Source organism: Trichomycterus rosablanca, chromosome 9, assembly GCF_030014385.1.
Source record: "Trichomycterus rosablanca isolate fTriRos1 chromosome 9, fTriRos1.hap1, whole genome shotgun sequence".
NCBI classification, from domain to species: Eukaryota; Metazoa; Chordata; class Actinopteri; order Siluriformes; family Trichomycteridae; genus Trichomycterus; species Trichomycterus rosablanca.
Window position 1 is genome coordinate 34,302,498 of NC_085996.1, and position 16,017 is coordinate 34,318,514.

Consider the following 16,017-nt stretch of genomic DNA (forward strand, 5'->3'; position numbering starts at 1 on the left):
TGTTCAACATGTATGTCCCTGTTTGTATTTGTTTTGCTTTGTTGTCTCTCTTAATTTTTAGAAATTGTTAGTTGTGTGATCTGATGTGACGAGCCAGCCTAACAGTTTGTCAATTCTAAAAACTTTGGTAGTGTACAAATTTTATTCTTGCATTTCTTTTCACCAGAAATATCACCACACTAAAAAAAACACACTATAAACATCTGGTCAGGGTTTCATTGGGTTTAGTGCCACCAAAATAGGCACAAAAGCAAGTCTGGACAGGCTGCCAATTTTTCACAGAAAACGTACTTATTTACTTACTCACACCTAAGGGCAATTTAAAGAAGTGAACACATTTTCTGCATGACTTTGGTATGTATCTGGAGGAATCAGTTTGCAAAATGCAAATGGATGCAAGAACTTGTAAACATTTTCAAATTGTATATTTAAGAACATTCATTAATTCTGAAACTGCACTAAATTGATTTGTACTAAGTGAATTAATGTGCACTGGCTGTGTGTATATATGCAAAGGCAATTGGAAATATTCAACCCCCCTTTACCTTAAAAGGTATTATATTGTTGAAGTCTCAGCAAAAAGAGAACATTTTGATTGATACATAATGGAATTTTAAAAACATCTACTTTTCTTTACAAATGTGTCCATGTGCACTATTATTCAACCCTCAGCCTCAGTGTTTGGTGAAACATCTTTTGCCTGAAAAGCTTCTAACACATCTCTTGTGTAGTCTTGACACATACAAAAGCTCCCAGCTTAGTGAGGTTTGATGGCTTTTGCAATCCAAAAGCTGTGCGATTGAATCATTATTTATTTAACCAAATATTAATTTGTGAACTCTTCGTAAACTTAAACATTAGTAATGTAAAATTGTTTTTTTGACATTATTGGAGGTATTTTTACTTTTGACCAATTGTTATTTTCTGCAAATAAATGCTCTAAATCACATTTGATGCTCTAAATGACAAATTAAAAATATTTTAATTTGACCTTTGGGAGAAATGTTGTTTACAGAATACAGTTTACAGAATATAACAAAAAAATTAACTTTTACTTAAAGACATAGCCATGAATAGTAAAACCAGAAAATTTATTTATTTATTTATAGACTGGCTTATTATATACAGTACATATAAATGGGCGGCATGGTGGCTCAGTGTGTAGCACTGTCGCCTCACAGCAAGAAGGTCCTGGGTTTGATCCCCAGGTAGTGTGGTCTGAGTCCTTTCTGTGTGGAGTTTGTATGTTCTCCCCGCGTCTGCGTGGGTTTCCTCCGGGAGCTCCGGTTCCTCCCACAGTCCAAAGACTTGCAAGTGAGGTGAACTGGAGATACAAAATTGTCCATGACTGTGTTTGCCATTAAACATGTGAACTGATGAATCTTGTGTCTGTCATGAATGTAACCAAACGTGACAAAATCCCAATAAATCCTAATAAATAAATTATATATAAATATTTGACCTGGCATTTCCTATTGGTTCAGAACGTCTTAAACGCGCGCTCTTATCAGCCAATCAGATTACGAACTGTCACGTGCAAACAGCGTCAGTTTGGTAAACAGTACACGGGTTGTTACAGAACAATAGTGAGGTTGTATAACCGCTCATATAACACAGTAAACTACCGTCATTATTACCTACAGCTCTGTTTTACTGTATCACTGCCAGAATAGCGACTTTACTGTCCAGAAAAAAACAGGTAACATTCGCTTTACTTCAGCTTTTATTGCTATTTCTGTTGAATTGTAGCAGTGCAATACTAGCACTGTTTGCATGTTAGTAACCATAGAGACTCATATAGAGACGGGTATATAATTAATGTGAATGTCGTGAAGATGCATGATGAGTTTTTTAACGTGTACGCAGTTTAACCGGTTATTATTTTGCATTCTGTAACTATACAGAGTTTCTTTGCTTTCATAAAGAGCTCGGCTGACTAACATGCTGAGAGCCGTCGGTAGAGCCGTGTTTGGAGGACTGGAGAACCCAAAGTTCACTCCACAAGAGAGCAAGGTTAGTAACAATGCATTTTATTAGAATAATGTCACGGTTACGACAGTGTTTTCTACAGCTAGAGAACCGATCTACATTTTACTGAGCAACATATTGCATATTAAGTAGTACCTTGTAACTCAACGTCCCCTAAACTCACAATCTTTGAAACTCGGCGCCTTTTGTGGAGAAATTTGTACCCTTAAATGCATTTTCTCCCCCTTTAGCGCGTCCAATTGCATCATGCTTTCTTTCCGCCTATTCCGATCCCTGCTCTGACCGAGGAGATCGAAGCTAACCCACGCCCCCTCCGACACGTGGGCAGCAAGCCGTATGCATCTTATCACCCACACATTGACGAGTGTTGTGCCACCTAGCGTTGTGTACGGAGAGACACACCCTGAGAGCACTCTTTCCTCATCTCTGTGTAGACGCCTCTAATCAGCCAGCAGAGGTCGTAATTGCACCAGTCTGACAGAGAGAGACCCATATCCGGCTTAGTCCCGCTCATCTGAACAACAGGCCAATCGTTGTTCATGTGGCCGCTCATCCTCAGCCGGCAAGGCAGAGCTGAGATTCGATACGATGTATTCGAGATCCCAGCTCTGGTTGCAGCGTGTGTTTTTACCGCTGCGCCACCTGAGCGGCCCGTGTTCAGTTTGTTTAAAAAAAATTTATTTATTTAATTTCAAATTAACAATGAATGCTTTGTTCAGCAATCGGCTTGAGCGGTGCGGTAGAACGCCATCAAAGTGTGAATATGAGACGAATCTGCATTTGTGTGGAATAACCGTCGGATTCACTCTAAAAGCGTCCACGTGTATCTGTGTTTATCTGGATCCTCCTGTTTCACTTTTAAACTTGTGTTACAGCTCAGGGTGCTGAGACTTTGTAAGAATTAGTTTTTTATTTCAGTGTTTTTAATATTATATGTGTGTTATTTTCAGTGTATAAGTGTCAAAAACATTATTTTACATTAGCCTGAAATATATGCATATCCACGGGACCATGGAATGCACAGGTTTCCCAAACAGCCTTATGGAAAAAAAATACCTTGAAACTCAATGCCTTTTGAACTAAACTCTGGTCCCAGAACCAATTAACGTGGAGTTGCAAGGTACAGCTGTACTTTGTGTTCTGTTGACATTGGTTTTACTGCCTTGTTCTTGGGAGTCCCAGAGAGCCCAGTGTTGTGTGGGTAAAATAAAATGACTGAGGTCAGAATTAGCCAAATGAACTGAAAAGAGAGGGAGAGGTGGAAGGTTTTGTAAAGGTGTGTGTGTGTGTGTGTGTGTGTGTGTGTGTGTGTGTGTGTGTGTGTGTGTGTGTGTGTGCGTGCGCGTGTGCGCGTGCCATCAACACCAGCTGACAGAGACATATGAAAACCCATTGCCTTTAATTGTGTATTCTAGCTGGGGTCTCTGAGACACCTAACAAGTGTATATGTTTGGAACACTATCAATGTACAATGTTGCTTATTTGCAGTTTCCATAAAATTTGGAAAAGTCATGAGGCACTAACCTGATCAAAAAGTGATATTTTGTGAGCTTGACGAGGCTCTGTGGTCTCACGGACCCCAAACAAGACATGAGGGTTAAGCAGGTTACTCTCACCAGAAATGAAAGTTGAAACGAAAATTTGTTAAATGCAAGAGAAATTTGAGCAAAGTAAAACTCGCTTTAAAGGACAATATAAAATCATTAAATGAAATTATCTGCTGTCAGCATAAATTTAATGAAAAAAGTGTTTGTGTTTTGACACTTTATTGCTGAGGTTAATGACGTGATGTAAATGATCAAAACCAGATCTGACTGCTGTATTAGCAAATTTCTTTGGAGACTAAAACTGATTTGGAGACGTTCAAGGAACACTTGTTTATTAAAGATTAAAACGATGCAAAGCAGTGGAGATGCTGAATATTTTAGCCCCCCCTGAATTTCAGGCATTTGATGTCATGTAGTTGTCAGTTCCAACTGAAGTAATGAAGTAACAAAACATAATAGCACTGATGCTTAATGGTACTCAAGTGTACCATGACTATTATATTGTTGGCAAATCACCTAGTGCTAATGTTTATATAGTCTCAGATTTGTTTTTCCTCCCTTTTAGGGCCAGGACTATGAGGTGCGAACCTACCACACTACACAATGGGTCAGTACTTCAGTTACAGAAATGGAAGAGGACAAAGCCTTAAGTTCCGGCTTCATGAGACTCTTTAAATACATCCAAGGAAATAATGAAAAGAGTAAGTCCTGGAGGCTGCTTTGATGGATGTATGGTTTCTAATTTTACTATGATTTTAGATAGGGCAGAAGGAATGTCTTCATGTAGCATGTATACACATTCACAGTACAATCACATTCTTGGCTTGTTTAAGGGCCCAGCAGTGGCTGTGTGGTCTAGCCAGGATTCAAAGCCACAACCTTCCGATTGATAGCTCAAAGCTCTACCCACTAGGCTATCGCTGTCCCTTTAAAAGAGAACCTTGAGATTAAGAGACAGACACACTACCTATCACATAAACATAGCTAGAGAGTTAGAGTAGCATGGACAGTTACTATATACAGAATAGTTTAGTGTGTGTGTTGGTTTTGCTGATAACCCTACAGAAGCAAACAATCTTTTACAAGGCTCAAAATTTAGACTGCACTAATGCTGTGGTATTAGCACCAGTGCTTGGAAATAACTGCCCTACAGATTTTCTAGTTAATTCCAACACACCTAGTCCATGTGAAAAACTAATTATAAAGCCCTACAAAAGATTGACTAGGTGCGCTGAGGGCAAACATTTAAAACCTGCCAACAAGCCAAACATGGGTAAGGCAAGGCAAGTTTATTTGTATAGCACCTTTCATACACAGTGGCAATTCAAAGTGCTTTACATAAAGAAAAAAATTAATTAAAAGCATTAAAACATTCCTGAGATCTAGAACCTCAGAAAGACTTCTTGCAAACATTTAGTTACAATTAAGAACATGAAATTCAAACAAGAGAGATACAAAATTAAGAACATGAAATTCAAACAAGAGAGATACAAAATTAAGAACATGAAAAATTGAAAGAAAATATTGTAAAATATACCCTACAATTTGGGAAATACGAAATTAAAACAAGAGAGATAAGCAATTAAAACATGAAAACTAAAAGAAAATATAGTAAAATATACCCTACAGTTTAGAATGTACACTACTCTATAAAAATAATTATTAAGAGCATGAAAAACTAAAAGAGATATGGTAAAATGAGGGTAGTTTTTAACCTGGATTTAAACATCTCTACATTTAAGGAACATCTAATATCTCCTGGCAGTCTGTTCCAGTTATATGCAACCCAACAGCTAAATGCTGCTTCACCATGTTTAGTTTGGACTCTGGGCTCAACTAGCTGACCTGAGTCCATGGATCTAAGAGATCTACTAGGTTTATGTTCGCTAAACATTTCTGAGATGTATTCTGGGCCGAACCCATTCATTGATTTATAGACCAGTAGCAGCACTTTAAATTCTATTCTATAACTAACCGGAAGCCAGTGTAGAGATTTTAGAACTGGAGTGATGTGCTCAGTTCTCTTCGTCTTAGTTAAAACTCTAGCAGCAGCGTTCTGAATGAGCTGTAACTGTTTAATGCTCTTTTTGGGAAGTCCAGTTAAGAGACCATTACAATAGTCCACCCTACTGGAGATAAAAGCATGGGTAATACTCTCAATTGGCAAGTAAGCCTATGGTTCTGCTAATCTTAAAAAAAAAACAAGTGTGCATTATGTTGTTTATAAGTAGCATGTCACCTTGAGCTAATGACCATTGAGCAAGACCATTAGTTCTCAGTTGCTAATTTAGTTTTTTTTTTTATTATTATTTATTCATTTTTTTTGTATATATTTTATGTGTTTTTTTTCCTATTTTTCTCCCAATTTAGCATAGTCAATTTGTCTTCCGCTGCTGGGGATCTCCAATTTTTTTTTTGCAGTTGAGGAGGGTATATTGCTGCTCACGCCTCCTACGACCCACACGCAGCCCTTAACGGAACCCTTTTCCACCCATGCACTTTGCACAGGTGCCTCTATCCACCAATCAGGGTCCTTACACAGCGTTTGAAGACCCCGCCCACATATTTTGGTCATCCCTCCCAGCAGGCACTGCCAATTATGCTCGCTATATGGCGCCCGGCCGACCCGTGGCAACGCCGAGTTTTGAACTGAGTTTAGAATCCAGGCACTGGTGTGCTAGCTGCTCCACCTGGGCACCAGTTTATTGTTTTCAGAGTTGGAAAAGATTAGCAACTTAATCAGCTCAAAGCCATGCTTACAAAGTTTAGTTTATACTTACAAACAAAAGGCATTGTGTGTAAATTGGAAGTAGATATATGTACTTGAATTCCAATGAATAAAAACAAAAGTACATTTTGGATACATTTTTAGTGTACTGATCTTCATTAACTTTAGTTTCAGTTCAGCTTGCTTTATTCTGGTCATGGTCAAAGTGTGATACAAATGATATCTTGCATACACATAAAATAAAACAGCAGCAGGAGGGGGTATCTACAAAGATACAATTATAACTATATGTGGTTTCTTTATCTGTCATTTTTCCAACACCTGTTCCAGTTAAATCTAAAACTTACTACCAGGCATTACTGCTGTTGGTATAACTCCACCCAAATGTTTTAATGAAAACAGAAGACAGGTGGTTTTGGGTGGCGTAAGTGTAACAAGTTGGCTTAGCTGAATTGTGCAGTTTTATACATTGTCAATGCAATAATACATTGTTTATTTTTTAGTAAAAAGAGTTGGGAACTGTTTAATCTCTGCAGTGCATGTCTAGCACTAAAGCTGTTAATACTTGCTTCATACAGAGACAATTATCAACTGTAAGAACTGACCGTGCGCCTGCTGCTTAATGTATTCCCTGATAATGTATTATGTGCCACAAGGTGGCAGTGCAGCGTTCTTTAAACCGATAGATCATGTTTTTATTACTCACAATCTAAGTTGCATCGTAATTGCGTAGATACTGATGACTTTATTAGGATCGGAAATCTCTTTATTGATTTAACACACACACACACACTGTCTTGATACACACATGTCATTCAAACAATGTTCAATCAGCAGTGGTCTTGGACATGGCTAACAGATTATGTATAGCAGCAGATGTCCTGCAGTCAGTGTCTGTATATACTATACGTAGACGTATATTTAGGTTATTTAGGGTTTTAGTAATGAAAACATGTTAAGTATGTGATCCTAATATTTAAAATGTTTTACTTAGGTTTACGTGTGTGTGTGTGTGTGTGTGTGTGTGCGCGCACGCTCTTTATCAGATGCAAAAATTGACATGACAGCTCCAGTGACTTGCCTGATTAATCCTGGAGAGGGACCGGCCTGTGAAAGTACCTTTACTGTGTCATTCTATGTCCCTGAGGAGCACCAGGCTGAACCCCCAAAACCCACGACACCTGAGATTTTTATCGAGAACAGGAAGGAGTTCACTGTGTTTGTCAGGTAAGAATGGCTCCGCTTGCTGCTCTTGTAATCTGCACAAGTGTTTATCCATGTGTTGATGATGTTCAAACAAAAAGAGGACGACAACTACAATCCACACAGTTTATAAAGTGAAATAGAACAATAGTAAACAATTGAATTGTGTTAATAATGGGACATACTAATGGACAAATGAATAAGTTCTTATTAACTTATTCATGTCCTCACTGATCCACCCAGAACATGCACCATCAGATTTATTTGCCTTCCTCTGTCCATGTGTGTTTGTCCAAAAACTCAATTTTTGTTCCCAAAAACACCAAATAGGTGGATTGACAACATACAATTGTCCCCAGGTTCGAACTAGAAAATTAATTGAGGCTTTCTGTACTTCCATTAGAGAATACTGTTTCCTTCCTTGAAACACTAATGATAGGCACCAACTACTGTATACCAGGAACACCTCACAAGACCTTTCGTTTTGGAGATACTCTGACCCAGTCATCTAGTCTTCACAATCTGACCCTTGTCACAGGCACTCGGATCCTTGTACTTAAGTTCTTATTAACTACCGAGAGATAATAATAAACTCAATTTAGCTTAAATTACTGTAACTTCAATTCTTTTTGGCTGAATGCCTGAGCTTTACACCTTCTGAACCATCTTGTGCAAACTTAACATGTAGTAAATGTTCTAGTAATTTTATTTGTATGATTTATGTTAATATTTTGCATGATCCTTTTATTGCAGGACATTTGGAGGTTTTGCAAACAGTCAGAACACCCGTGATGAGCTGCTGAAGCTTATTGAGAGTCTAAAGAGGGATGGGATGAGCTTCAAAGAATCTCCTTACTACAGAGTGGGCTATGATAGTCCCTTCAAACTGATCAACCGCAGGAACGAAGTGTGGCTCATAAAACAGGAGGATGAAAAGCAGTGAGTCTGAAGTTCCAGAGTGTAAGAAAGAAACTCACAGCTGCACAGGTTTAGTACTCGCCTACAGCCAAAGCAAATCACAAGTAAAGCTTCAGCATCCAAAAGTAACTCAATTAAATTAAAAATGCTTTTCTGAGATGATTTGAAGTATAAAATGTGCTGCTGTTTTGTCATAGTAGGCAGTTGATTTAATGTGCCTTAACTATCATTTATACCTTATGATTGGCTGATGTGTATATATACATTTTTATAACAGCTCTTTTATAACAGTGAGCTTAAGAACAAAGAACCATGCTTGAATGTAGACATCACAATGAAAATACTAGTTAATAGTAGACCTGTATTTACATTTACGTTTTCGGCATTTAGCAGACGCTTTTATCCAACGTGACTTACAATATTGTAAGAGTATACTGTCTAAGCAATAGAGGGTTAAGGGCCTTGCTCAAGGGCCCAACTGTGGCAACCTGGCAGTGGTGAACCAGCAACCTTTCGATTACTGACCCTGTACCTTAACCACTAGGCTACAACTGCCCTATTTATAATCTGCTAACATGCCTTTTGAAATGGATTTGATCATCAATTAATGCAGAGTTGAACTAAATAAGAAAAATTAAAAACCAAAAAAGGATTTAAGAGGAAAAACACAATGCCCAATTGTGTTATGTATAGGCTACAACTGAAAATTAAAAGCAGTCTAGATCATTATAAAGCTGTGATACGTGAAGACATGAGCCAGTGTTTTGTTTACAGCTTGTTGTTTACATACATTGCATCATGAAACAGCCTTCAAGCATAACTGCTTACTTTAAAATAGAAGTGCCTGAAGATTCAAATTTATGAATAAATATTAGTTACATAATTAAGAATCCTCTGGTCTCATAAATGAATTTATGAAATATTTACATGTGCTATGATGCACATGTATTACGTTTCTCTGTTGACATATGTGGTATTACTTAATAAAAAAAATAATAACTTGACGAACAAGAAATGTTTATGATTAACAGAAAACTAAATTTGTGATTTTATTGCATGTGTATAATTATATCATTTTAATGTTTAATTAGTTTAATTGAAAGCTATAATGTATAGGAAGTAGTTTCTAACAGCCTAGGAGTTATGGTATGTGCATTGTACGAAATTATGTACAAATGTTTACATTCAATGTTATTACAACTAATAAAAATGCCACTGTTTTATGTTCCTAAGCATTCTGTGTTATGTAGAATAAAAGACCCAGGTGCAGATAGAATGTCCTCACTGATCCACCCAGAACATGCACCATCAGATTTATTTGCCTTTTTGTTTCCATGTGGGTTCATCCAGAAACTTAATTTTTGATCCCAAAAACACCAAATAGGTGGATTGATGACATACAATTGCCCCCAGGTAAGAACTAGAAAATTAATTGAGGCTTTCTGTACCGCCATTAGAGAATACTGTTTCCTTCCTTGAAACACTAATGATAGGCACCAACTACTGTATACCAGGAACACCTCACAAGACCTTTCGTTTTGGAGATACACTAAACTAGGGCTGCCCAATTTGGGGCCCGACGTCTCTTTTTTTTGGCCCACCTTGCTAGATCAAAGTAGGGTCTACTTTTGTCAGTAGCTGGGAATTTCAACAGGTGTTTAACTGCCTATAACGCTAGCTCCTATCCATTAGCTAACCACAATTTTACATGAGACAGTGGATAGGAGAGGGGGTGCTGTGGAGCTCATGGCAGCAGAGATCAAGTAACCTGTGATGACACGAGTGAGGCTGTTTCTTAATCATGGAGCATATGAGGCAGTGGCATATGGATAAATGAAAATTTAAAAACAGTTGGCAGCATGAATATTTTTTCACAGAAATAGATTCGACCGCAGTTTGCCTCATCTGCAGACAGAGAGTGGCTATATATACTAAAGGAGTATAACATCCTTCGGCATTACGAAACAAAACATGCACACCTGTTCTCAAAGTAAAGTGGCGAGGAGAGAAAGGTGAATAATAATATTTTGCTCTGCATGTTTTTCTTTACAAATTTACATTTGTTCAAATTGTTCTGCTTCTAAAAAATTGTTGAAATCAATAAAATCACTGTTAATTAGAATAGACAGTAGTGTTTTATTTAACAATAAAAATTTGATATATTTTAATTTAATGCAATATTAAAATAACATAACCTTTTAGTTTAGGCCCGTGGCCCTTCACTGAGATTAACTTTTAAGGAATTATAAGGAATTATTTGGGCACCCCTGCTCTAAACCCAGTCATCTAGTCATCACAAGCTGACCCTTGTCACAGGCACTCAGATCCTTATACTTACCCGTATGGCCTGCTTCCATCACATCAACTATAAGAACTGACCGTGCACCTGCTGCTTAATGTATTCCCTGATAATGGATTACAGTGAGAACAGTAAAACTTGTGAGAAAGTCCATTTTTGTCACTTAAATGATCATTTTTGTGAAAATTGTAAACTGTTTTAATGACATGACTGGACTTGAATATGACAATAATAGAACCGAGGCTTAGCTATCAAGAGGACTCAGTTTTTTTTAATCTTCTTGAGTGAGTGATGGACAGGATCTAGCAATACACACTGACCTCGCTGAGACCTTCAGAGATGACAGACGGCCGTGGGTGTCATGGAAACACCACTAATATAGTGTGTGGTTTGGCAAACCAGCTGACAGGTGGAAGTGAATCAGAGACTGAGCAGATGGGCCAGATTTAAATATCACCAATTTTATTCCAGAGATGTACACAAGAGGGTTAGAAGCTTTTTCTTCTATTTTATTAACATTCAGATCATCTTACTTTGTCACCCCAGTCATGTAATTTACCCCCTTCAGGCAAATGAATACAAACTGAGCTCTAAACCTTGTGCTGTCTTTCCCAACTGTATCAAAGCACACATTCTGGCAAGTGTCAAATAAATATTGTACAAAAAGAAGCCACCCCCTCTAACAAAGTAGTACAAATTCTTGGAAAATAAATTCAGGTGTTACTTATTATTATTAATATTTTATATTTACATACAAACAATAGAAAACTGCACATGAATATCTCTTTATAGAAAGGTACAGAAGATGTGAGTTAGTATTAATGTAAAAGCTAGTATTTACCAAAAAAAAAAAGATCACTTCCAATCTGGTAAATGTTCCCTCATCAGGTCCCGACAGCAGGCTACATTTACACTTTTCTCTTTGGTAACCCAGAATTATGAACCAAAAAAATCTGTTATAAAATTCAAGTAATTATTTTTTCTTTTACTGTAAAACGTCACTGTTTGCCAGTGAGTTACAACCAAGGCTTTATGATTTTAAATGGCCAACAGACAAAAACAGAGACATAAACACAGTGCAAACCTACACACTAAAAATCAAACATGAAAGCTCTTTCAAAGCAATTCAGCCAGCGTCTCTGACCACTTCAGCAGTTCTAAACATGTTCCACTTAACCAGTGTGGATATTTTACCATTTTCTCAAAACCAGTCAGCAGGCCAGTATTAACACTTAACAGAAAGAGTGAGAGAAGTAAACAGTAAAACTCATCAGTGTTTTTAAATCTAAAACTCTGGATAAATCACACTTTAAATGTAAAGCAGCCGGTTTGGCTGTTTCAGAGTAGTTGTAGATGAAATAGCCTCCAGACTCCAAAGCAAACCCCAACTTTTACTGATCAAGCCACCGACTCAGCAGTTCCTTCACATCTAGTCTGTGCTCACTGCTTTTTGATCAGTCCATATTTTACCACATTCCCAAATACAACATCGAACAGGTGGACAGTAGAAGAACAAACAGAACAAAACGGATGGTTTGGCGAGATGACTGATATTGCTATACAAAACAAAACCTTTTCTTATAAACAGAAAAGAAAAGTGGTGAAATGAGCTGCAACTGAAATAACATTCCCTTCAGACTTAAGAGGAATCAGTCTGAAGGAGGCACCTTGTGGTCCATAATATCTTCTCTTACACAAGCAGATTTGTGTAACACCACCTGGGGCCTGAAGCCAGGGACAGATTGCCAGCTCTCATCCCTCTACTGACTCTTCACCATCAGCCAGTCTCTGCTACTGTGATGAAATGTATTTCTTCCCTTTGTCAGGAAAAGTTCTCTTGATCTCAGCCACTCTCTTCACATAAAGTGGCACTAGAGTCCTGAGTGGGCGCTGTAGACATGACCAATGGGGATACAGAACTTGGCTCATCCAGTCCCTCAGCACTCTCTGTTAACTCTCCCTCCCTCTCACAAATGACAGTCATAGGGCTGCTCAGGATTCGACTCCGGGCGTTGTATCTGCTGCTGGCAGCCGATGGGGGAGTGCGAGAGCGGCTGTATTTTGGCCCCAGCACAGAAGGTGACAAGGGGGAACCCAGAGAGTAGCGTGACAGCATGGACTCACTCCGAGGCCAGTCATCTGGTGTCCTGTTGTTTCGACTCGGGGAGCTGCAAGGGCTCTCGCCAGGTGATTGAGAATCGAAAGAGGAGTCTAAAGATCGGGTCTTTTGGAATCGTGGGTCAGTGGTGCGTAGCATCTCGGTAGCGGACATGCGGAAGCTGCCCTCTGAGCGGCTGCCTTTCTTTAGCAGTAGTGCCTTGAAGGTGTCGCTGCTGGTGGCTGATTTGCGTAGGCTGCGCTGGATAGAGCTGGGCTGACGAGGCAGAGATGAGGTCAACACTGGACTTGGTCCAGTAGGGGTGACAGGAGGAGATGAGGAACTTTTCAAACACTCATCTTCTGACTCTTTTCTACCCAAAACCTTCCGCTTGGACCTGCAGAGCAAAAAGTTGAGTGTTAGCCATGCTTTGCCCTTAATAAACAACAGACCAGAGAGCAAGAGTTGCTGTTGCATGGACAAGTCTATTTTTCAGCCACCAATCAGATTCCAGTCTCTTTTGAAGTGGGCTATAAATGCTAGCTTGAAATTTGGTTTTAAAATGTTAGTCTTGCATGATTTATGTAATGGGCAGGTAATTATCTACTGAACTAACAAAGCTTTTTACGTATTACTTATGCAGTGAATAAATACAATGCAAGCATTTGAGGGTCGAGGGCCTTGTTTAGAGGCCCAGTGGTGAGAACTTGAAGAGGCTTAAACGAGCAACCTTTTTATCCCTACTTCAGTATCTTAACCAAGAGTTAAGATACATTTAAGAGACAATTTGTAAAAGCTGGAGTAATACTCATAAAGCATCCTTATATAATGTTAGCGTCAGTATCCTCCTAGAGGTCTAGACAGAAAACAGAACTGCTCAGGTTGCAGTCCATTATACTTTCAGTTGCAGTTCATTAGAGAAACTGGGTCCATTAGCCCTGCACCAGTACTACAGGATGGTGGAGTAAGTAATTAGCAAGGGAACAGAGCAGAGAGGTAAGCAGTGCTAAGGGATCATGGGTTATTCCCATTGTGGCATCACCACAAAAAGGAAACCACCAGTGACCAATTACTTGTAGGCCACACCTCACAGGCTGGGTGGTGTTTATACTTAGCCATTTAGACTGAACCGTTGAACAAGAGGAAAAGATTAGGAAAAACTGGCTAAATATAGGTGGGGGTTTCTTAACTAATAAAATGGTATTAATTAAAAGAGACAATGAATGAGCTACAGCCACATGACAGTGGACACCCCCACTAATCAGATGATGTTTGGGTGGTCGATAATTCTCAGCACTACACTGGCACTGGTAATGACATAGCAGTGTACGTAGTTCAAGTATGAATATACAGTAGTGTTCAAAAAAATAGCAGTGATTTTAAAAAAGTGAATAAAGCACAAAATCAATATAATAACTTTTATTTCCATGAATGCAAATGCACTGAAAATACTCCACTTTCAATTCTAAATCAAAACATTAACAAAATTTAGCCACTTTGTGTTAATCCTTTACAGAAAATTAAGAAAAATGAATATTAGGCTGTTCAAAAAAATAGCAGTGCCAGCATTTTTCTCAAAAAATTTATCTATAAACTAAAAATGTTTGAGGTTTCACTTTAGTTTAAATTACTGAACTAATATTCAGTGGCATAACAATTGTTTCTGAGATCTGTGTTGCATGGAGTCGACCAACTTCTGGCACCTCTGAACAGGTATCCAGTCCAGGATGATCAGACTACATTCCACAGTTCTTCTGCAATTTTGGGTTTTGCCTCAAAAGAACGCATTTCAGATGTCAGAACACAAGTTCTCTATGGGATTGAAGTCAGGGGATTGGGCTGGTCACTCTATTACCTCAATCTTGTTTGTCTGTAACCAAGATGTTTTGGGTCACACCGATTTTAAGCACATTTCTTCTTCGACATAGGGCAACATGATCTCCTCAAGTATTCTGATATATTTAAACTGATCCATGATCCCTTGTATGTGATAAACAGGCGTAACACCATGGTATGAAAAACATCCTCATATCATAGTTTTGTACCACCGTGCTTTACTGTCTTCACAGTGAACTTTGGCTTGAATTCAGTGCTCGAGGGTCGTCAGACATACTGTCTAGACCAAAAAAATACAATTTTGCTTTCACCAGTCCACAAAATGTTGAGCCATTTCTCTTTGGACCAGTTAATGTGTTCCTTGGCAAATTTGAACCCATTCAGGACGTCTTTTTCTTAACAACGGGACTTTGCAAGGAGTTCTTGCTGGTAAATTGGCTTCACTTAATCATCTTCTGTACTCACTGGTAACTTCAGATGTTCCTTCATCTTTCTGGAGGTGATCATTGGCTGAGTATTTGCCATTTTGGCTATTCTTCGATCCAATTGAACAGTAGTTCCACGCTTCCTTCTGCATCTTTCAGGTTTTGGTTTTCACTTCAAGACATTTGAGATCATTTTAGCTGAGCAGCCAATAATCTGCTGCACTTCTCTGTATGTTTTTTCCCTCTACAATCAACTTTTTAATAAAAGTACGCTGTTCATCAGAACAATGTCTGGAACAACCCATTTTACCCAGTATTTCAGAAGGAAATGTGCTATGACCAACATGTACAACATTTGCCCCCCTCCTACATTAAATAAGGGCCAAATTTGACACACGTTCTTCTACAGAATGAATGACTTCACCAATTGAACTCCTCACTGCTATTATTTTGAACAAGCCCCTTTCAATCAATGCTTCGATTACTCAGAATAAACGGCATGCATGTCTTAATTGTTGGGTTTGTTTTGTTTTCATTACTCTACTACACTTTCAAGTAAATTATTTGCTATGTAGAAATAGCATTTCTACTAAAAACAGTGATTTATCAGGTTAATGGTGTTGGACTGCTATTTTTTTGAACACCACTGTATCAGGTGCAGCAGTGTTGTTGGGATTTTTTCTAGTAGTTTAAATATACAAGTGTCAAATCTGTATGGGACATAAATGGCTGAGCATGGCACCACCCAGCCTGTGAGGTGTGGCCTGCAAGTAATTGATCATTGATGCTGTCCTGTCCCCCTTCTTATAGTACCTACACTGATGTTGTCAGGAAAAGTTTTAAAATACTGTCTGCTTCTCTATTCACTATAATTAGCGTCTTTAGCTAGCTCTTGTAATGAACTGTTTACCACCAACTGTATAAAATCCACATAACATTCATGATGCTAATCTGGTTCTGCTCAGTGTTTATCT

The 16,017-nt window shown here is 38.4% G+C and overlaps 2 protein-coding genes across 3 annotated transcripts in view; one reads left to right on the forward strand and one right to left on the reverse strand.

Moving 5' to 3' along the window:
* Window positions 1-1,562: 1,562 nt before the first annotated feature.
* hebp2 (heme binding protein 2) lies at window positions 1,563-9,612 on the forward strand. 2 transcript variants are annotated; one of them, XM_063002298.1, is made up of 5 exons: window positions 1,563-1,699; window positions 1,905-2,013; window positions 4,102-4,237; window positions 7,311-7,491; window positions 8,221-9,612. In XM_063002298.1, the coding sequence occupies exons 2-5, from the start codon at window positions 1,942-1,944 to the stop codon at window positions 8,408-8,410; spliced, it is 579 nt and encodes a 192-aa protein (XP_062858368.1). In that variant the 5' UTR covers window positions 1,563-1,699; window positions 1,905-1,941; the 3' UTR covers window positions 8,411-9,612. The 2 variants fall into 2 exon arrangements, with proteins under 2 accessions (XP_062858368.1, XP_062858369.1); XM_063002299.1 differs by having other exon boundaries at window positions 1,926-2,013.
* A 1,512-nt stretch (window positions 9,613-11,124) lies between these two features.
* nhsl1b (NHS-like 1b) overlaps window positions 11,125-16,017 on the reverse strand; it is a 64,108-nt gene continuing 59,215 nt past the window's right edge. The window contains exon 8 of the mRNA XM_063002528.1: window positions 11,125-13,179. Within this exon, the coding sequence (XP_062858598.1) occupies window positions 12,528-13,179 (652 nt within the window). The 3' untranslated portion in view covers window positions 11,125-12,527. The remainder of the gene's footprint in view (window positions 13,180-16,017) is intronic.

Excerpts from the sequence above, each read along its gene's own strand:
- hebp2 (XM_063002298.1), top strand. The coding sequence starts at position 1,942 with ATGCTGAGAGCCGTCGGTAGAGCCGTGTTTGGAGGACTGGAGAACCCA. Across the intron at positions 2,014-4,101 it reads TCACTCCACAAGAGAGCAAG|GGCCAGGACTATGAGGTGCG; the intron begins GTTAGTAACAAT and ends CCTCCCTTTTAG. Across the intron at positions 4,238-7,310 it reads CCAAGGAAATAATGAAAAGA|ATGCAAAAATTGACATGACA; the intron begins GTAAGTCCTGGA and ends GCTCTTTATCAG.